The sequence below is a fragment of the Trachurus trachurus genome (genome assembly GCF_905171665.1).
Source record: "Trachurus trachurus genome assembly, chromosome: 3".
Classification (NCBI taxonomy): domain Eukaryota; kingdom Metazoa; phylum Chordata; class Actinopteri; order Carangiformes; family Carangidae; genus Trachurus; species Trachurus trachurus.
The window spans coordinates 15,456,053-15,478,535 of record NC_139893.1 but is presented as its reverse complement, the minus strand read 5'-3'; the positions used below and the strand labels follow the sequence as shown (position 1 = coordinate 15,478,535).

General features: G+C 44.8%; 1 protein-coding gene across 1 annotated transcript in view; it reads left to right on the top strand.

Annotated features, from left to right (window-relative positions):
- kif26ba (kinesin family member 26Ba) overlaps nucleotides 1-22,483 on the top strand; it is a gene marked incomplete at its 3' end in the record, with an annotated part of 72,808 nt that overhangs the window by 46,153 nt on the left and 4,172 nt on the right. Inside the window, exons 6-25 of the mRNA XM_083969317.1 lie at nucleotides 3,059-3,274; nucleotides 3,938-4,031; nucleotides 7,110-7,255; nucleotides 7,531-7,647; nucleotides 8,769-8,955; nucleotides 10,436-10,652; nucleotides 13,332-13,503; nucleotides 14,171-14,509; nucleotides 14,607-14,783; nucleotides 15,198-15,315; nucleotides 15,950-16,238; nucleotides 16,632-16,733; nucleotides 16,825-16,952; nucleotides 17,655-17,834; nucleotides 18,023-18,324; nucleotides 18,511-19,147; nucleotides 19,244-20,166; nucleotides 20,402-20,661; nucleotides 20,838-20,984; nucleotides 21,109-21,323. Of these exons, the coding sequence (XP_083825443.1) occupies nucleotides 3,059-3,274; nucleotides 3,938-4,031; nucleotides 7,110-7,255; nucleotides 7,531-7,647; nucleotides 8,769-8,955; nucleotides 10,436-10,652; nucleotides 13,332-13,503; nucleotides 14,171-14,509; nucleotides 14,607-14,783; nucleotides 15,198-15,315; nucleotides 15,950-16,238; nucleotides 16,632-16,733; nucleotides 16,825-16,952; nucleotides 17,655-17,834; nucleotides 18,023-18,324; nucleotides 18,511-19,147; nucleotides 19,244-20,166; nucleotides 20,402-20,661; nucleotides 20,838-20,984; nucleotides 21,109-21,323 (4,966 nt within the window). The remainder of the gene's footprint in view (nucleotides 1-3,058; nucleotides 3,275-3,937; nucleotides 4,032-7,109; nucleotides 7,256-7,530; nucleotides 7,648-8,768; nucleotides 8,956-10,435; nucleotides 10,653-13,331; nucleotides 13,504-14,170; nucleotides 14,510-14,606; nucleotides 14,784-15,197; nucleotides 15,316-15,949; nucleotides 16,239-16,631; nucleotides 16,734-16,824; nucleotides 16,953-17,654; nucleotides 17,835-18,022; nucleotides 18,325-18,510; nucleotides 19,148-19,243; nucleotides 20,167-20,401; nucleotides 20,662-20,837; nucleotides 20,985-21,108; nucleotides 21,324-22,483) is intronic.

Genomic DNA, 22,483 nt, shown 5'->3' with positions numbered 1-22,483 from the left:
TATTTATCTGCACAGTAATGCGGTGTGCATAATTAATACAGTAATCCAATTACTTGAATTTTAACATGAGAATACTATATTTACAGCATTTGATAGACACTATATTTTTCATTAGTTTGCTTCCTCATCTCTGACTTTTCTCTCTGATCTCATCCCCGCTCAACGCTAACAGATCTGAAGCTAACACATACAACATTTTAATCATTAACAGTCTTTCCTCTTTTCTTTGAATGCTCTCCCTCAGAGTGCAGTGGGATTTGGAGTGTTTTGCGATCACTATACGATTCATACTCCCGTGGTGGTGTTTAACGGGAAGCGCCGAGAAGAATCACACTTCAGACAATGATTCATCTGTGCTAACAAGAAGAAACAGACAAAAGATCTCTCTCCTTCCCTCATAGGAGCCACATAAACACAGCACAGCACGCTTTTCATCTAACCCGCACCTCTGCCCTGACGACATAAATCCGTACCCTGTTTAGACAACATATGGCATGACACTCGTAAAAATAGATTTCTCACATCTTTTTTTAATATAACCCTGTGTTTCCCGTGTTAAGTAAGGTCATATTAACCCACAACTAGTTGTGTAACAGTATATTCTAGCTGGAATTATCCTGCCGTTTCCTAATCTCTTGAAAGATGTCAGGAGTTTTCTTGCAAAAGTACTTAAGTAGCTCAGTAGTCGTCTATTAATCTATTATCCACATATCCATCCATCTTTTGATTCTAAATCCGACGCTCATCCTTTTCAAGGTCTAGAGCCTGGTGCCTATCCCAGAATACACCAGGGAAAAGCAAGGTGCACACAGATACCGGGATCCATACATTAATGTGTCTTTTCAAGGACTGACCCAGAGCAGGATGAACTTGCAATCCTCCAAACGGGACTGAGTCTCACAGACGCTAAACCAATGGTGTACTTGAGCAGTTTCTGTCGACTCATAACGTCAACCGTATAAGGATGAGGAAATGCATATCCGCTGCCTGTCAGTCTGTATATACCAGCCGCGCTGCAGTTTGTTAGACATTCAGCTCTTTGCATCTGTCATGCCCTAAACGGTCGTGTCCAAAAAAATCTATGTGTTTTCTGCCGACAGTTTTCAAATCTGGAGCCAATTTACGGTCGGGCACTTCCACTGAGATGGATTTCACAGTCTGGCCATCATTCATCATGTTAGCGAGCAAAAGCTGAGCTTGTTGGATCCTTGTTTTTACATTTTTACTTTGCATGTCCACATGAGCTTTCAGAGCCCTGACTCTGCCTGTCTTTCGATGCACGTTTTCCATGATAATAGCATTAGACGTCTACTTTTGAATGAGCACAGTCGTGAAATATGATTATGTATTGCTTGTTTAAACATGAGTGCAAGGTGCACTGGAAACAATCTAAGTTGAGATCACAGAAGCATGATGGTCCTTTACTTAATAACCCTGCAGGAACTTAAAGCCTCAATTGGAAATGGATCAATAATAGAGTAAAAAGCATCTACCTGGATAGAGATAAAACTCCTGCATGCGTTCAGGAAACACAGAGACATCACATAGTGACAGTGAATTTAAGAAAGGAGAAATGTACAGATGTACAGAGAAATTAAGGTAAAAAAACAACAACAACAAAAAAACCTTTTAAAACTCAGTGACACAGACTTTCCCCACTCAGTTCATGATTCAACCACTTTCCGAGTGTAAATATCAACTTACATTTGTGAGCTGGTTTGGCTTTTCTCTTGGATAATGCTGCAGCTTGTAGCAGGAGGAAAGGTTTAGGGGGAAACATGGAGAGAGAGATGGACTGAGTCAGTGACTAAGGCAGTGATGAAACAAGCAAGAGAGACAAAGACTAATTCACCCAGATGAGCTAATGCATGAGACAGAGAACAATAATAAACAGCTAAAAAGTCCTTCAAACTTTTAAAACATCTTTAACCAACAGAGAAAAGGTTGTTTATGTGTTGAAATGTTCTGGAACGAGCTCAGATTTGATGACGCAGCGTTTAGCATCCTCCGATATCAAAGAAAACAACAGCAGCTGTCAGACGGTAATTTGTGGCTGCTAACACTTCGTGACAGGAGTGGGAGGAAAGGAGTAGGGAGAGGTGGAGAGAAAGCTAAAACAGGATTCTTGCACTTCAGGCTTTTGATGTGTGGCAGTGAGCTGAAGGTAGGGAGGGTGGGTGAGGAGAGAAAAAGGTAGGGATTTGGGATAGAGGGAGAAGAGATAACGAAAGAATGACGGGTAAAAGAGGAAGAGGGAGCTGGTAGGGAGACGTTCTTAGGGTAAATAAGGTGATGAGAGTGAGGGAGCAAGTAGATACTCATGAAAGAAGTAAAACGCTGAATGTTGTGGTTCTTTGAGAGTCTTGTCGCAGCTCAGGTGCAGATAAGTTCAAATGCCTTCGAGCAACAATCCTGCAGAAATATCAAATCTGTTCTAAGTTTAACGTCGGGACGGTTTCCTCAGAACAAAAACTTTCATAGCAAAGTGAAGGAGAAATGTGTAATCAGCATGAGAAGAATTCAAAACTCGACAGGAACCGAGCAGAAAGCACGTCGTGGTGTTTGACAGACAAGAGATCTACGAGGAGCTGCAAAGACAAAGCTGAATGTTTGAAATGTCATTGATGTTCTTAGCTGCAGTGTTGTTTATTGTTTATTTCACACCAGACCACAGCAACCAAACAGAACAAACTACAGACACCAACATACCAATACAACAACAGCACAGTTAGAAAACAACAGCACCTGGTGTGAAAAGGGGATGGACGAAGCATAGCTTTTAAATTTCCATCCCCCACATAAAGACACCATCGAGACATACATAACAAAAAAAAAAAAAAAAAACACAAGCGAGCAAACAAACAAACAAAAAGCATTGAAGTAGGAGCATTGCGAGCTCCCTCAGCAGTCCTACATTTGTCCTAGTGTGACTTTTAGCTGGAGGGATATTTGACTTCATGAATGCTCGTGTGTGTCCTGTGATTATCTCAAACACTGGTTTCCATAGTGACTAATCAGAGGTAATCAAAGCCATCTATTTCCTGTGACTTACCCTCAGGTGAAGGTGATGGTGCGGGTGTGCCCAGTGTCTCAGTCGGACGCAGCAGAGTCCAGCTCCTTCCTCAAAGTGGACCCCAGGAAGAAGCAGATCACCATCATGGACCCTTCAGCCAATCAGACGCCAAACGCTGCTTCCCAGAAAAGGGCGGGAGCCAATCAGGTCCCCCCGAAGATGTTCACATTCGACGCTGCTTTCCCTCCTGATGCTTCACAGGTGAGAGAAAAGATTCTGACTTTACACAGCAAATGACTTGGATTTGATTTTAATGTAAAAAGCCATCGTGACATTACACAGAGAACGCTTTCTTTAAAAAAAAAAAAAAAAAACTGTAGAAAAAAACCTGACAGTTTCTGACAGCTGCGATTTTCTTGCTTAGTTATTAAAAAGTGTCGACAAACTCGTGACATCCTGGCTGTAAAACCTCCGTTGCTGGAATTTACATATAAATGAAATCCAACATAATGGAAAAAGTTTGACATTTTGGAAAATATTCTAATTCTTTAGTTAGATGAACAGATTGATACCAACATCTTGCCCACATGCTAAATATAATATGTCTGATGTCACTCCAAGGCTAACTTGGTCCAACTTGCTCCAACTTGGAGGCTTAAAAGCTTCCAAGTTTGACCAGTTGGACGTGACTGCAGCTCCCCGTGATCGACTTTCTAAGAATGTCATGGCTCACCATGAAGACGGATAATTTAGATTTGACAGTCAATGTTTCACCATTATTGGCAGATTTAGAAATGGCCGATGCGATTTATCCAAAGAATCAAAAAAGACAACACCTTTTGTCAAATGGTTTACGTGTAGCTGTACGTTTTCTTCTTCTTCCTGCCTCTCCCTTCATTTCTCCCTCTGTCTTCCTGTTGCCAGGCGGAGGTGTGTGCGGGAACAGTTGCCGAGGTGATTCAGTCGGTGGTGAATGGAGCAGATGGCTGTGTCTTCTGCTTTGGACACTCCAAGCTGGGTAACACTCACTCACTCACACACACACACACTCGTTAACACAGGCTAGAAAATCAGAGCATGTGCAGCTTGTGAACCGTCTTCAGTGTGTGTGTGTGTGTGTGTCTGGCCGTCAGTGTGTCAGTCTTTGACTTGGCTGTCTCTCCACTGGCCCTCATCTACCAGAGAGAGAAAGAAGAGGATTAGTGTCTACTGAAGCTGAAAGCTTTCTCAGTCTGCTCTGTCTGTGTTTCTGTCTTCCTTTCTCTCGCTCTAATCCCTCTGAAGCTGGGTTTTTAGAGAAGCTGTCTTAAAAAGGGTCAGGACCTCTCACTGCACACTGCAACATGTTTGAACCCATACGCATGCAGTGCCACAAAGACCCACCACACACACACACACACAAACATGCACACACACACTCACACACTGACAATGTTCTTCAGCTCTAGGTCAACCCCTGTTGTGTTTATCCCTGTACATGCAAGCGGCATTATCCGCCTTGGCTTGTGATCTTCATACATCCAGTTGGAGTTTGTAAGTCTCCTTGAACTGCTGGCAGAGAGTTAAAATGGTGCAGTTCAGCAGGGAACACTTCAGTGTTAATGGTTGAGCCATTTACTGGATCAAACAGCGATGAGGTTTTGTGTGTACACACATGCAAACCACTGTGCTTCTGTGTTGTGCTGCGGGGAATGTGTCCCTTGCCAAATATGTAGTAAAACTAAACTCGGCTCATTTATAGATGTGTAACAGTTTTGGTCTATCGTGCAACATCGCTACAACAATGGTCCAATGGAGCAATAAACACGAGAAGTTAGACAATCAGACTGTAAAAAAGCAGCACTTTAAACTGATTAAGTAAAGTTTAAAAATGCTTAAAATTTACCTCTGTGACCTGCAACATCTGGCAGGAAACTTTGTCATTCTCCACATCTGCCTCTACTTGCTTTCCTTCATCTCTCTGTTGTGCACTTCATGCTCGGTCCTTGAAAAACTGAAAAAGATACAACAACAATGTCAGTAATAATTGCATAGGAATATCATGAGTGCACCAAACTAGTATAGCAAGCACAATAAGACCAGTAATAAGACAAATAACAATATTAAAGACCCCCCACCCCCCAGTGCCCCCCACAGTACTGTACACACAGGTAGAACACATAAGACCAACAGATGCACATATAATCACAAACAGCTCTACCAGTACACAAACCCAATATGGCGTACACACTAGACAGCATGTGGAGATCAGTGTTGTATCACCCTGTTTCCATGTTTTCAGTCATCTGTTAAGTATTGACACATTAAAAAAAAAGCCTACTGTGTCATGCTTCATGACGATGATTCATGATGTATAATTTAACAAAGCTGGAATCAATATGCCCAACACACCAACAAAACAGACCCCTGATTGTCTGTGTTTAATTGTGTTGGATGATACAACACAGTCCTAAGGCTCAGATACTGCAAGTGCTTTTGTATAATTGAGAAATCCATCAAAGACAGTTTGCTCTTTCAATCAATTTTACTGTTATAATGATGTGATGGAGTGGCCCTGACCTTGCTGCTTACAGTCTAAATGGCTTCAGCAGCAGCAGCAGCAGCAGATGAGATAATTCTTTGTGATATAGCTCACCTAAGGCCATGGATCTTAACGAGGCTGCATTATAACAGTATTACCTTCTTTCTAATTAAAATGGGGAAAGTAACACATGAGCGTTTATCTTCGGCTCTGTGGCCCTTGGCTGTAGACACTGTACTGCACTGTACGTGGGACTCAGACACAGATGCGGGCACACTTTCACAAAGAGTAAAACATTTTTCATTGATTAGGAAAATTAAATAAAAGACCTAATGATATGGAAAATAAATGGATGAACTTCAGGAATGTAACTGGATCCTCTGGCTTTAAAGCTTGCATTTGATGGATTTTAGTATCGGCTATTAGATTATTGGTCTTGAATGGATCATCTCTCAGTAACGATGAGCGTGTGCGGATCCGTGTAAGCTCATGTGTCTTTGAACTCATGATACAGTGCTGCCTTGTTCTCTCACTTTCTCACTCCGATCACTTTATCTCTGACAGCATCGGCAGCTCTGCTTGATGAGGCCAATTACTGGGAATATACATCAACTACACAGACACAGACACACACACGGCTTTATTGCCTTTAGCGTATAGCTTTACTATGTTGCAGTGTGGTGTTAGTCAGTGGAGCAGTCAGATAGCTGAGTGTGTCTTGACAGCCTGTGGTAGTCAGAAGAAAAGAAAAAAAACTACACATCCTCCATGTGTAATTTAAGACTCGCTCACGTCCACAAAAGCCTGGGAGGGAAAAGAAAGAGAAATGAGGGTTGTTGAAGAGCTGTGGTTGTAATAGTAATCCTGCAAAGAGCCATTTGCCAAAGAGGGACTCCATTTGATTTGTGAAATAAAAGAAATCAACTAGTGAAGCAGTTAAAGAAAAGTAAATGATCCAGAATTGCTTTTAAACTACTGGTAGTTTCTTTAAAGCAGCCGATGGCCACATGTTTATACTATACTTGATATTTTGGGTCTGTTTACTATTTCACCTCGAGTTTTCAAAGTGTTTCTGTGACAGTTCATGAAAATCTGCATCTCTGTTTTGACAGTAAGTCTTAATAGCTCCAGGAAACATGGAGGGAGAACAATGTAGAATTACAGTGTAGCTGACAACCTCCCCTCCATCCCTATCGCAGAACAAATCACACACATTTCTCAGCCCTGCATCACAGGAGTCAGGCTTTTGATGTCCTCTGTCTTTGTGAAAAGCGATTGAGTCAGTGTGAGTGTGTGACACATGGCTTTGTGTTGGTGTGTGTTTGATCTCCAACTCCAGCTGGTGTGTGTGTGTGTGTGTATGTGTGTGTGTTAAGAGGCAGTAATCATCATCTTCTGCCACAAAATGAGAGATCTGGTCGCTCTGTGTGCACATGCATGTTCAAACACATTTTACACACACATCTTTTCATACAAAGAACTTTTTAATGTCTTTTTTGGTGATGTTCTTTTTGATATATCTTCATTTTTTTGCTCTTACCCCCCTCTCCTGCTTTGACTTCCTGTCTCTTCCAGGTAAATCATACACGATGATCGGCCGTGATGACTCTCTTCAATCTCTGGGTATAATCCCCTGTGCCATCTCCTGGCTGTTTAAGCTCATCAATGAGAGAAAGGAGAAAACAGGAGCACGCTTCTCTGTTCGTGTCTCTGCAGTCGAGGTCAGTGCTGTCGATGAGACTTCAATCTGACATGTTGCCAACAGAGTTAACCAGATGCCATTACTGATACAGACAATGACAGGAGATTACTGACAGTTCCTTCTTCGCTGAAGTTTCTCTAAGAAGGAACGGCATTCGCTGTGGTGATAGTCTGGGTTAATGTTATTGTGCTATAGCGCTCTTTCCTAATGCTTTCTATTTGTTTTTTTTGCAATAACATTTTTATTGTCGTGTAACTTTCTATTAACTGTTGTTGTGTGTGTGTGTGTGTGTAGGTTTGGGGAAAAGAGGAGAATCTAAAGGACTTGCTGTCTGAAGTGGCTACCGGCAGTTTACAGGACGGCCAGTCTCCTGGAGTGTATCTGTGTGAGGACCCCATCTGTGGCATGCAGGTATACACACACACACACATACACACACACACACACACACACACACACAGACTTCACACGTTCAAACACATTGTTTATGAACAGCCTCGGGTTAGTATGACTATGGCTTTACCTTTGTCTTTTTAGCTGCAGGCAGTTCTCTGTTGTCTTAGTTACTGTTGGATGTGGGATGGGCACGTGCATGTGCATACACACACTCACAGACCTGCACACACGCACTTTGGAGCAGCAGATACATTATAAGAGATTTAGTATTCTATTAGTCTTTTTATCTTAAATATGCATGAAGCATTTATTAAAATAGCTAATTTATTATCTGTTGCTGCAATTTCTAGCTGGCTGAGAGCAGCGTCTAGAACAAAAACCTTGAGTGCATGAATGAAAATGAAAGAATAACTTGAACCAAAGTACAGTGTCATCCTTGACTTTATCGGAATTTACTGATTGATAAACAATCCATTTGGATGACAGGACAGAGTCTGATCTGAAATCATCACCACTGTAGTACACAATTATCATCGTCATAAATCGTTTTAAAATAACTAATCAGCAGTAAAAGACTGCCAACCAGAATGAATGTGAGCTAGTGTGTGTGTGTGTGTGTGTGTGTGTGTGTGTGTGTGTGTGTGTGTGTGTGTGTGTGTGTGTGTGTGTGTGTGTGTGTGTGTGTGTGTGTGTGTGTGTGTGTGTGTGCATGCGTGCGTCTGGGGCTGCAGTTATATGTTTATAGGATTACAGGGTCTGATACAAGCACATCTGTGTAATCCTTAACTAATCTGACATAATCTCATCAGTAATGATATCCTGCAGTACCACTCTCTGTCTCTCTCGCTCTCTCTCTCTCTCTCTCTCTCTCTCTCTCTCTCTCCCTCTCTCCCTCATCTTTGTCTCTCACACCTGCAGGCAAATTAGAAATGACTCATTTGAATACACCAATCAGTGCTTGTGCACAATATTATCAGTGTTTGGAAACTTCTTCGTGGGTAAACCAGAACCACCCAGATTAGATTAGGTGATACTTCCCCTGCTGCCTCTCTCTTTCTCTCTCCCCTCTGGACCCTCACTGTTACTTTCTTATCATAAACATTCAAGTACAATAATTACTTTGTCTTTTTTTTCAGCTTCAGAACCAGTCTGAACTGCGTGCTCCAACCCCAGAGAAGGCAGCCTGGTTTCTGGACGCAGCCATCGCAGCTCGCCACAGCAGCCAGCGCCCCAACACCACCGAAGAGGAACACAGGAACTCACACATGCTGTTCACATTACACATATACCAGTATCGCATGGAAAAGACAGGAAAAGGAGGGAGTAAGTGCTGTTTGTTCCAACACTGTTATTACTGTTATTACTGGTGCCACTTTATCTAATGTGATTGTCGACAATAAGACTTAACAACAACAACAATTAAAGCTGCAGTGCCTCTGCTGCTGGAGACTATTAGCATTGTTGTTATCATATCACAATTTGCCTGCTGTGAGTTCCCCTGATATTCATAGCAGGATGAAGACAGACACAAACACGCTGCTGCTATGAATATAATCCTTCAGCACACATGAGACAAAGCAAAGAGTGGGTGTAAACAATAATGATAGACAGATCAATCTATGTATCTATAGTCACCACAGATAAATGCATGACAGAGTTGTAGACATACCTATCACAGACTGTGTGATCCCTATAGAGAGTCTGTGTTTAGATTAACTCACAGTCATATCACACATTCACTCATGTCTATATTAATACCCAGGTGATAAAGTAGAGGTAGTGTTCGACTTTGTGACAGATGTCTGCCTGAAATATCATTCAGTTTATGCTTGTGTGTGTGTGTGTGAGCGTGTATGTGTGTGTGCGTGTGTCCCACCACAATGTGGATGTTTAATGGTGGCATAAACAAACTAACATGGGAACTGAAACTGTTTTTACAACTATGGCTGCTCACACACACTGTAATTACTGGTGTTAATGGTCTTAACCTTTAGACAACTCAGATTCCCAGTGTGTAGCCACAAGATACATGAAAAAAAACTGCAGCTGTAACCTTTGCTAACGTTTTGGCATGAATAATGCAGGATATTTGAAGACTGCACTCATTATTTTCTATCAATTGATAATTGATTACTGATTGCATACTTGGTGTTGCATATTTTAAAGGGTTTGCCATAATCTCTATAGTTTTGGATAAGGTTTGTTACCTTTATTTGTCGGTGCTATTTTTAGAACGGCGGAGCAGAGCCGTAAGCTGCTCAGAGCTACGCTACGGAGGCTAATGGGATTTGGTTTCCCTCATCAAACTCATCAAATACACAATCCAACAACTCCAAAACGCTCTTGTGGACAAGTTGTGACCTGCACATTCACCACGCTATGAGATAATAACGGAACGTTGTGAGACAGAGTTGTTTTAGAGGTAAATGCAGAGACTGCTTGCTGAAAAAACTGCCCCCGATGGCAACGCGCATCAGCCGTTTTGCATGAATTTACCTCGAAAACAACTCTGTCTCGTAACGTTCTGTTATTATCTCATAGCGTGGTGAATGTTGAACTATACCTTTGAATCCAAGTATTGATGCTTTGAATAACAAATTGGAGGAGATCAATACATATGCTGCTACAGAAGTGTTGTCAGATTCATCTGATCGTTCAGACTAACTCTTTCCTCACGTGTCAATCAACCTCTGTCTTAAACACGAATGAAAAAAGGTAAATTCAACTTTCATGATGCATGAGTACGTTTCTTACACTTACCTCCTCTGTAATTTTCCTCTTCCCATTTTCTCCACCTCACTAGTGTCAGGAGGACGCAGTCGCCTCCACTTGCTGGATCTGGGCAGCTGTGATGTCAAAGTACTTGGGGGAGGAGGAGGAGGAGGAGGAGGAGGAGGAGGAGGAGGCGGGAAGAGCAGGGAGACCTCTTCACCCAGCTCGGCGCCTCTGTGCCTTTCTTTATCTGCCCTCGGCAACGTGATCCTGGCCCTGGTCAACGGGAGCAAACACATCCCATACAAGTAGGGTGGTGTCCGAAGGTCTATGTGTGAGAGGAGAGGAGAGGAGAGGAGAGGAGAGGAGAGGAGAGGAGAGGAGAGGAGAGGAGAGGAGAGGAGAGGAGAGGAGAGGAGAGTGCAAATATGCTTTGAATAAAGTAAGAAAAGGAAACTGCGGCAGAAATCGAAGGAGTAAATATGAGGCGTCCAATTTGGAAGTGTGGAGAGGAGTGACAAGTAAGAACAGGAGGATAACAGGATGTTTTGGAGCTGGAGGAGAAGAAGAAAAGAAAGCAGCCGTCAGATCTCTTTAGTTGCTCCAGGTTTTGGGGACTTAATGCTATAAACAACAACAGCTGCTGTTACATATTCATCACATTCATTTTGCTGCTTAACTGACTGGCAATGAGAGTAAAGGAGAAAGAGAGAGGGAGCGCGCGGAGAGGTGGAGAGACAGCATAGACAAGCTGAAAACAAAGGTTAACTGTAAAACTGGTAGAAAATTAAGAAAACATGTAATGGCAAAAAAAAAATCATAAATACTGTTTAGTATGCACAGTATACATACAGCACACGGACTAAACTGTAAATGTCCTCGCTGTACCTTCCCCTTCAGTTAATTCTTCTTTTCTTAGCTCCGTCCTCCTCGCTCTGCCACTCCCCTTGGGGCTGTGTAGCTCCGTACTACTCCCTGGGTTAATTTAATCAGCAGCTTTTGCATTTACATTGCAAAACAACCTGCAAACCAAAACACTGAAGCTGTAAGCAAAGCTATGCTGAGTCTGGTTTGGCACTGGTGACTCAGACTGTTGTCAGACTCTGAGGGGATTTGGACAGGTTTTATAATGGATGCTCCAGTACATCCGAGAGCTGAGTGCAAGTCTGTAACATAGTAGTCACCACAGAATCACAAACCGCTGAGCAGAAATGTGTTAAACTCCAGCCACAGTCCAAGAATTCAGCTCCATTCATTTCATCACAGTTAAATGAGGAGTTTTCCCCCGGCGCTTCACTACTTTTTAGTAATAGTGTCTCATCCCGTCCTCATTCCAGCCCCAGTCCTGCTCCAGTGCTGCTGCTGCTGGGTAGCCAGTGACTGTACGCCAGTCGACTGTCGGACCCTGTTGTACATTTATTTTGTCTGTCACGACAAAATCAACACCATGGTTCGTGCAAGAAGAAACCAGGCATCTCAGTGTGATCCCAAACTGCCAACAGTCTTGCAGGTCCCATGTTTCAGCCACAACATGTAGATTTAAATGCTCATTACAGATTCACTAAACGCCAGCACCTCCTTTAAAAGCAGAGCACAGCCTCTCGTTCAAAATCAGACCGCTTCCCATCTGGTTCGCCATGTCTCTCTTCTGGCAAAGCCACCTACTTTTTTTTTTGATTGATGTCTCTCTGTCAGCGCGATTCTGGGACAGAGTCAGTTCGTCAGTACTCCAGTATCCACTCTGACAGTTGCAGTCCTTGGTGTTAGCAAAATAAACACAGAAATTCCAGTGTTCCTAGGAAATTTCTAGATTATCTCAGTTTGCTCAGTCAATAATAAGAACAAATCTGCAAACAACATGTTACGAGCTGCAGCTACTTCACACTCACTCCGTTATATAAGCTTCCTGTAATGATGGTGATCGAGGAATTCGGAGGCTGCATTCATTACAGGCTAGTTTTAATAGAAAGCATCATGTTACATACAGTAGTCCTCGCCAGTACGACTACGGTAATAAATCCAGCACAGGCTGAAGTGCAATTTCTAATCCAACATCCTCAGCACTTGAATTAACTTGCAAATGAATACTTCATGAGTCATGAATTTACCTACATTAATCTCAGGGAGAGATACAGCGAGATAGAGACGGATCGAGAGGGAGAGAGAGAGAGAGAGAGAGAGAGAGAGGAGGGTTTGTTGAAGCCTCGGGCGGCAAACTGAGAAAGAGGAAGAGAGAGAGGAGAGGAGAAAAGACGAAGGGTGCATCGATGAGAAAGAGGAGGTCAAGATAGGAGAGAGTATATGCGAATGTGTGTGTTTGTGTGCATGTGAATGTACACATATGTGTGTGAGACGTGCCTGCAGGCTGTGTTTTTAGAAAAGGGGGACAGCAGCGTGAGGTATTGGGCCACAGAGGAGCTGTGCTCACTGTCAGCCTGCAGGCCTCCACATACACACACACACACACACACACACACATACACACACACATACACACGTACACAAAAGGCTATGAATGATTGCAGTAGCCCACCCAGGAGAAAGTCTTTTCTTAAACACACAGCCTAGTTTTAGTCTCCCATCTGCTCTTATAATCTCTCTGGGAGATAGATCATCTACCAATATTAGACTGCGTAATATCCAGAGTGCCTCCTTTGAGACTTTATGAGCTTTAGTCTGGAATAGCAACCTTTCATGTGTTTTTATAACATTAATCAATGAACATAATCAATAGTGACCATTAACTATGCCTTTTGAGTCTTTTAGCTTCATTTACATGGATATCTTACCTTCATCTGTTCATTATTACCGCAGTCTCTTTCTTGTCTTTGGACCAGAACAGGCCGGTAATAATCCTTCATCAAATGTCAGGCGTATGTGGGTGTCTGGTCGAAAAATCGACCGGTTTTGTGACACGTTTTGAGTAACTGTGTGCGTTTTTCCAACCTGTCTTTAGTGCTCACATCTCAGTGTATGTGCGTTACCAGGGACAGCAAGCTGACCATGTTGCTAAGGGAGTCGCTAGGCAACATGAACTGCCGGACCACCATGATTGCTCACATCTCTGCCTCACCCAGAGATTTCTCAGAAACCCTCTCCACCATCCAGATCGCTTCCCGCGTCCTCCGCATGAAAAAGAAGAAAACTAAAGTCACGGTGGTGAGTTTGAATCAAACCTTGATGCTTCATTAAAAAACTGGGAGATCATTTCTCTTAATCTCATCTAACAAAAAACTTTAGGTACATTAAGTTCAGCTACAGTCGCCGGTAATGTACTGTAGAAAGATGGGCACATAACTCACTTGTTTGTATTTTAATCAGTGGGTCCACGTTACCTCAAAATGTTGAATTTACTTTCATTTACGCGATGACACATTTGTGCTGATTTAATTTCAAAACACGGTGCATTTTATCACCTCTTCTCCCCTTTTTCATCAAAACCACATGTGCCCAAAGTGCTGGTGACATCCGCTTTCACCTTTCACTTCTCACGCTGACTTATTTCACAATTGTTCAGTCGAAGAAAAGGGGGTCAAGAGAGGGCTGCAGAGCTTCTAAAAATAAAACTCTAGCTCGAGAAAAGTAAAGTCATAAGATATCCAGAAGTGCTGGTCTGGGATAGAAATGTAAAAAAATCAAATTGGGTCACTCGGGTAGGGTGCATGTTGGTCGAGGATCTGCATGGATTTTCTCTCCTCTCTGTCTTTCCCGTCTCACTCCAGAGCGAACTGTCAATTAAAAGCTCTGCAAATCTAAAAAGGGAAATGTTTTCTCTCTCACCACTCTGCTCTGTCTTCTCTTCCCCTGTCATCCGATCTCTCCGCAGCAATACACCTCCAGCTCCTCTGGAGGAGAGAGCTCCTGCGAAGAGGGCCGCATGCGTCGCCCGACCCATCTGCGTCCTTTCCATCACCGAGGTGACACCGACTCTGACCTTCCGCTGCTGCGACTGTCCAGTGACCCGGACGAGTATTCGAGCAGCGAGCAGTCATGTGACACAGTGATCTACGTCGGGCCGAACGGGGCTGCAGTGTCAGACAGAGAGCTCACAGACAACGAGGGGCCGCCTGAATTTGTGCCAATTATTCCTGCTCTGCTTCGAGGAAAAACGTCAGAGCAGCATCAAACGCAAAGTCAAAGTCAAGCAGCCGGAGCCCAGAGCAAGGTACTTTAAATATATCTACAACAGCAGAGATCAGACACCCAGCAGTGCTCTGAAAGATACAGGATGTACAATTTCTGTGTGATTTCTGCTCCTACAGGTGCAGCCTCAGTCAGAGGACCAGCCCAGCGGCGCCGCTCAGCCTCTGCCCCAGCCCTCTCAGTCACTGCTGGGGCAGCCGCTGGCTCCCGTCCCAGAGGAAGGAGCTGAGTGCCTGAAGTGCAACACCTTCGCTGAGCTGCAGGAGAGACTGGACTGCATTGATGGCAGCGAGGAGGTAAAGAAAGTTTTGTTTTCTTTTGCGGTGCAAATCAGAGACTGAGGAGGAACAGTCTATTCAAATGCATAAACGCTTTGTCTGTATCTGCTTAATATTTTTTGCATGTATCTGAGTGTTTGATGTCATAATTTGTTTCCTGTGTTTATTTTCTGTCCATCTCAAGAAACACATGGCTTTCAATTGTATTACACAATAATGCATTTGAAAGTTTTACCTTACTATTTTAAATTGCTTATACTAGACCCTGTTTGCCCAGTGGAGTTCTCTTGGATAACATTATTTTCTTATAACAAAAAGAGCAACGTACGTGCAGAGGGTTTTCTTTGTCATCAGTCAGACTGATTGATTGTATTCTCACATGAAGAACGAAGCCATTGCATTTTTCAGCCATCACTGTGCCTCTTTGTTCAGGTGGCAAAGTTTCCCTTTGAGGAGGTCCCTGCAAACAAACAAGGTGCCAAACAAGAGTCATGTCCATCTTCAGCCTCAGCTGCTGCTGCTCCTGTGTTGGATACAGAAGCCATAACAGGTAAAAGAGTTCATTCATTTAACCTTCGTCCTTGTGTTAGCTTTCTGCTGCTGTCAGTTTTGACCCAAGTCTTAAATCAGCTGTAAAATACACTGAAAACTTTTGTGTGTTTTCTTCTCTTGGTTACATTGTTAGGCTTCCTATCCATAAAAAAATATTAGTTTTAATATTTTTGGTGTGGGCCTTTTTTGTCAAAAATCGACCCTAACACCACATTTTGTGAAAAAAATTGTATATTATATTTTTTGGGGCTTTTTGTGCCTTTATTAGATAGTGCAGTTGAGAGAGAGACAGGAAATGGGGAGGCAGAGAGAGGGGAAATGACATGCAGGAAAGGGCCGCCTGATGCAGGATTCAAACCGGGGAAGCTTGCAGTGAGGACTGTAGCCTACACATGGGGCGCCTGCTCAACCTACTTCTCCGATCAACGCCCCTAAAAAAAAGTTTTTGTTTTATTTTGTTTAAATAGAGGTTCTTTGCAAAGTCAAAAAGCTTTGATGCAATAAATAAATGTATTTGGTACTTTTATGCATTAAAATGTATAGGCTTCAAATGTAGTTTTGTAATTAAACATCAAATCAACAACATTTTTCAATTATTCTTATTGTCCTCGCAACTCACATCCCATCTCCAGGCTCAGCATGTGCAGTAGGAGGAGCCGTGCAGACCTCCTCCTCAGCAGCAGCAGCAGCAGCAGCAGCAGCAGCAGCAGCAGCAACAACCCCCAGGAGGAGGACCAATGACCAGCAGCTGCAGGACATCAAGGAGGTGGTGGAGGAGGCCGAGCTGGCACACACGATGATCCACAAGCTCGCTCAGAGTTCTGGTTCCTCCATCGTCACTAGCACCAGGAGCGTAACAGGAAGCAGCTGCATCACTTCTAACCCGCTGAGTAGGCTCAAGGGCTCCCAGCTACAAGACAGGTGACAACAAAACAAAACAAGTAGGGGAGACTAAGTTGAGCATAGGGGCAAGTTCAGCCACCCCTTGTTGCTAGGAAACCATAAAAAATTGACTTACCCCATACATGGGGTAAGTTGAGCCACGAGACCACTTTTTTCATGCTATATTATCAACACAGTTATGTTTACACTGTTTGTTTGTGGAGATGCACAACATCCTGAAATATACTATATGAAGTTATATGAGTTAGCAACAAAACTATAATTATCTTTATGTAGTGATTCTGAATATGAAAAGTGGCTCATCTTACCCCACTCTCCCCCTATTGAATTTTATATAGACAGAGCAAATTATCAGCCTTTGGAATTCGTTTCATTTCAGTCGACATGATTTCTACTTTGTCGCTTTTGCAGCCGTGAGAATCTGAATGCGAGCAGTAACGCTGACCCGAAGGCACGCCCACTGGGATCACCACGCCTCGGGATCGCCAGCCTGACCAAAACCTCAGACTACAGGTGGCCTGCTCATGCAAACTGTGTCAATGAGCATTAGTGCTCATTAGTACCAGTGACAAGCTCTGTAATGGGCGTTCTCTGTCCTCCTCAGGCCTCCGTCCTCGCCATCGCAGCGGTGTAAAGTGTACACGCAGAAGGGTGTGATGCCTGCAACGCCCCCTCTGTCCTCGCACACTCTGGCTCAAGATGGCCAGGTCACAGATGCTATAACCTCCGACAGTAAGCAGCTTTTTACGTGTTTGGTATTAATGATAACTGAAATCCAAACATTTTTAAATGTTAACTTAAGTTTTCCTGCTTTGTTAATATATATTCTCTTTTGAAAACTGGGGCCTAGATAGTGCTCTACAGTAAGTACCCGTCCAGCACATTCATCCACTCTGTGTTAGTGTTAAAGTTGTCATGTTGATTGTATCTCTATCTAGTGTTTGTTGTAGAGTATTTCAAAGGGCCACACACTAATTTCATGGTTACCTTTCAGTGTGTATGATCTGTCTTCTAAAGGTAAACACTAGGAAGTTGTGCAGCACTTCAAGGTTAACTTGAAAAAACACTCATACCTGGATGGATACGTATGTTCTTTTAAATTAATGTTGTACTGTATCTGTCTGTCTGCACCACCTATGACACAAAGAACTTTTCTTTTAGAACTACAGTATAATCATATTGGTGTTGTTTTATGCCAACACTTCTACGAGGCAATAAAATAACTAACTAAAGACATACGGTAGTAAATATGGTCCCAGACCAAGTTTATCTGTCTGAGCACAAGTTGATCTACATAGTAACCAGGGCTTTGAAATTGGCTTCAGAGATCGATTCCAACTCCCTAAATTTACCAGAGCACTGGTGGGTGCACATATTCTGCACTTGGAAGATTAAATTAATTACGATGCCAAATGTGTGTTTCTGATTCTGCAGACAGTTTGGCTGCAGACAGTGGCCGTTCCTCCACAGAGTCCGTGCTGTCCAGGACTTCTCCTGTGGGCATGAGCCCACAGGTCCGAGAGCCAACTCCGTCTCTGTCTGCCAGCCATGGTTCAGCCGAGACGCTCTGTGACGACGACGTCCCACCGATACCGATGGACACGCAAAAGGATGGTGAGTCGCGGCAAAAACACAGCTATTTTTACACGAGGAAAAAAGGGGTGGTGGTGAGATGAGAAATGAGTCATGAGTCACAGTCAAACCCAGAGAAGTGTGATGACAAATATGTAGCATAAGATGCAAGTCAGGATCAAGAACAACGAGGAAATGAATACATCTCTCTTCTCCACCTGCAGCGTCAGGACTGGGACTGTCTGTTGGACATACCTCACTAGGGGAGGATGAACTGGTGTACACGGTGGCGTCTGGATGTGAGGAGGACCTCGATGTCGCAGCTCTCATGGAGACTCAGCACCTAAGCTGTCGCCCAACGTGCATCATGAGCTTCAACAGCGAATGTGGCTCCGTCAACGCCCTAGCTTCAGGCTCTCAGCACATCAGCGGCATCACTGGAGCTGCTGCAGAAGGAGCTGTTGAGGATTATAACATGCCCGCAGGTCTGGCAACAACTACAGGAGTTACAGAGGTTGTTGCCATGGCAGAGGTTAGTGTGACTGCTTTGAATTTTCAGCAACTCATTTAGTATGTGGGTGTGTGTCCTAAAGCACACTGCACAGGTAATACAGATGTGATGTGATGTGTTTCAACAAGGAGCCAAGTCATGAAATTAAACTCTTTTCTTTCTTTTTTACAACTCGTCTTATTTGACTGTGTGGCGTCCTGTTTGCAGGTGGCGATGGCCAAGCTGAGGATCGACGGCGAGGCCTTGGCCACAGTGATGTCTAACTGCGGTTCGCCCATCTCCTCCTGGATGAGCGATCTGAGCATGGGCAGTGAGGCCGACCAGTCTCTCCACAGCTTCAGCCAGTCCCAGAGTCAGCAAGGGGAGGCCCTGGCCGACCCCGACCCCAACCAGAGCTTTGCAGTCGAGGGGCTGGGCGGCGATGAGAGCTGTGGCAGCCCGAGGAGAGGCAGTCTGGAGGGAGAGGTGGTGCTGCAGGAGAACGGGAGTGAAAAAGGGACTCCAACCAAAGACAGGCTGAGGAAGCTGCCTCCCTCTATGGCGAAAACTAACATTCAGATCCTGGCGGCGGGACCCGGAAACCTCTCGCCTTTCAAGACCACAATCAGCATTCACCAGTGTGTGTCGGTCAAACCCATCCAGGAATCAGCCATTCTCTCCTCGCCCACCAAGAGTAGCTTAATGAAAGACGCAGGCAAATATAGTGCACCACTTTTAGCTTCTATTTCTAGTGAGATGAGCTTCGAAGACCCCTGGTTGAAGCGTGGCATGGAGGATGGGAGGTCCAGAGAACTCGTGTGTGAAGCAAAGGCCGAGAAAAGAGAGGTCGACCACCGCAGGGATGGTGAGAAACAACAGTCATGTTTTTTTGTTTTAAATAAAAGATTTCTGTGGTTCAAAATCTCTTGAATTAAATCATTTTTTCTTTCTCCATTAGCAGGTGTGGATCATTGCAGCCCCGGTTCGGGCGGCGAGGTCCTGTCATCTCCAGATTCCTTTAGGAGAGTGGTGGATGGATGTGAGATGGTTGTTGCCCAGGGAGAGTACGTGACAAGCGTGTACAGCCCAGACATCCACCGTACCGCCAGTCTCCCTCGTGGCTGGCACCGACTCAACCGGCACGACGGCTTGGATAGCGGCATAGAGTATCGTAATCTGGGTGTCACCACTTCGACTCCCTGCAGCCCCCGCGCTACACTCGACCGCCGGGGATCAGCTGGGAAACAAGGCTTCTTCTCCCACAAGAAGGGGGGCATCCCGCCTCTGCCACCGATACGTAAGTCCAGCCTTGACCAGCGCAACAGGGCGGCCAGCCCTCTCCATCCGCCCGCCCACGGAGTCTCCATGACGGCGGATGATTCGGGATGCGGTGGTCTCGCAGGTGGCACCAGGCAACGAGGCTCCAGCATAGACAGCAGTCGCCTCTTCAGCGCCAAGTTGGAGCAGCTCGCAAACAGAACCAACTCTCTGGGCCGGGTGCACGGCTCCCACAGCGGTTCCCACCACTACGACTGCTTCTCCCTGGAGAGAGGCGAGAGCCTGAGAGGGGGAGGAGGAGGGGTGAGGGGGGACAGCACCATGCCTCGTACGGGGCGCAGTCTCACCCGCGCTGGATCGGTGTCTTCTCCAACCGCAAACATGACCAGCCCCAGTTTCAGTGGCAGCCTGGGTCCGAGCAGCGCTCCGCAGTCACCGGCTAAAACCAGTGGCCAGTCAAAGATCTCAGCGGTCAGTAAACTGCTGATGACCAGTAGCCCCAAAGCCAGGAGCCTCTCTGCCTCCAGCACCAAGACGCTGAGCTTTTCAACCAAGTCTTTAAGCCAAACTACCAGCCGCAGCTCCAGCCTCCCTCCTAATGGAAAAGTAAGAATGCCTCTGTACTCTCACTTTACACTTTGTCATTTTAAACTACATCAATAACACAGTAAAAAAAAAAAAGCCAGATCAACCATGCGATCAGTTTCAGCAACACCTTCCTCTGGGCTCTGGGAAACACACAACACATTCATCAACATTCATCAATAGCTGCGAGCAATTCAAGTCACCACAGTTTCCATTTCTCCTGCCAACCACCTAAGTCGTGTATCTGTTTCCTCAGCCCCAGAGCTCGGTCCAGAGCCCAGTGCAGCAGCAGCAGCAGCAGCAGCAGCAGCAGCAGCAGGGATCTTCTCCTGGATCCTGGTCTACACAGTCTCTGAGCCGCAGTCGAGGGGGGAGCCTGACAGCCAAGCTGCCTCTGAGGGCCGTCAACGGTCGAATCTCTGAGCTTCTTCAGGGAAGCGCAGGCTCTCGCACCAGGAGTCTCTCCCAGGGTGGAGGCACAGAACCTGGGGATGAAAGAGGAGCTGCAGGAGCGAGGTTTGTTCATTATTTAGGTGAAACAGCATTTTATAAGATGCGCTGATGACAATTTTTAGCTGAACACCATTATTATGTTGCCCACAGATCGACAGATCAATAACATACTGTATCTAACATGTGGACCTGTGGGTTACTCTGCTGAAAATAATAGGTTTATTCTCTTGATTTCTCAGTGGAGGGGGAGCTGGAGCAGCAGGCGGTGGCGGTGGGCCGGGAGAGGAGAGAGCAGCTGTTGTCCAAACGCTGCCATCTCCCTACAGCAAGATCACCGCCCCCAGAAAACCACACCGATGCAGCAGCGGCCACGCCAGCGACAACAGGTACGAACTGATGTTCAATGAGAAATGCAAAGTTTCACACACTGTATTTACTATCGCTGAAAAGAAAAAAAACATTATTTTCTGAACATGCCATTAAATGTGATCTCATTTTTGACTCTAACAGCAGTGTACTGAGTGGCGAGCTCCCCCCGGCCATGGGGAAGACAGCCTTGTTTTACCACAGCGGAGGCAGCAGTGGCTATGAGAGCATGCTGAGAGACAGCAGCGAGAACACAGGAAGTACCTCCTCCGCTCAGGACTCCCTCAGCGAGCACAGCACAGCCACCAACTCCTCCAGACGGAGCTCCAAGAGCAGCAAGAAGAGCAGGAGCAACACAGGTAACAATCTGTTCCCTAAATATTACTGAAATGACACTTTCACTGCATCAGACAGCAGGTGACTGAGCTTTGGCTTATTGTTGTGTGCAGACATTTACCTCAATGTGTGGAGCCGTAGAGGAACATCTGAATTTAAATGTAACAAAGCTGCAGGAATTAATGATATTTGAATGAACTGATGAATGAATGGACAACACAGACACCAAATGCCAGGAGGAAATGTACATTCAGTCTCTGATGTTATCAATCGGCGCTCCTTTTGAGCACTTGACTGTGGCAAGCTCAGCCATGAAAAAAATGTAATCAGAAGACTCCCAAAGCTTTGAAAAAGATATGAAATCCACTGATCACTAATAGAAAAAAAGAGCAAGAGACAGAGCTATCGAGAAAATCCATCAGTAGAGCGAGAACGAGAACCACTGGGCAGGTGAAGCAAAAGTGGAAAAAGCTGCGGTTGCAGAAGGAGAAAGGTAGGAAAGGTGACCCTGGCCACCCATCTGTGAAATGGTAAAGGGATTCTGCTGGTGTGAGCTGTAATGAATATATATTCACCAGAACGCCACACAGAGAGCCTGCTAATGTGGTCTCCAATTTTCAGTCTGCTGGTTAACCACGAGGATGGATATGTGCATAAAATCAGCTTGGACGGCGGCGGCTCTTCCTGGCGTGTCTCCGATTATTGATTTAAATTAGGAAAAAACCCCATTTCCATCCATGCGTGCAGGATGTAACCTCACCTCCTGCCATGCAGCAAGAAGTCGGGATTTACTTTCATTTTACTTTAACCACGGTTGATCCTGCGCTGAGAGAGAGCACTCACTGCCACACTGTCACAAAAAGACACAAAGACTGTGTTTGCTCTACGTGGAGGTGAGGACAGCAATGGAGTCTGCCTCCAAGATATATAGGCAACAGATAAGACAATAATCTGGGCCCAAATTCAGTATAAATAGCTAGAAGAAGCGAGGGCAGGTGTGCCACAGACAGAGGCATTGTGTGGGGTTGTTTGTGTGATCGAAATGTTAATCAAATCTCCAGCAGAGTTTCTCTTTGTGCTTGATTTCCATTACACGGGACTCACTTGCTCTCTCTCCCTATTTTACCTCCAGGTCTCATCTTTTTTTTTTTATCTATTCCTCTCACATTTCTTCCTCATTCGT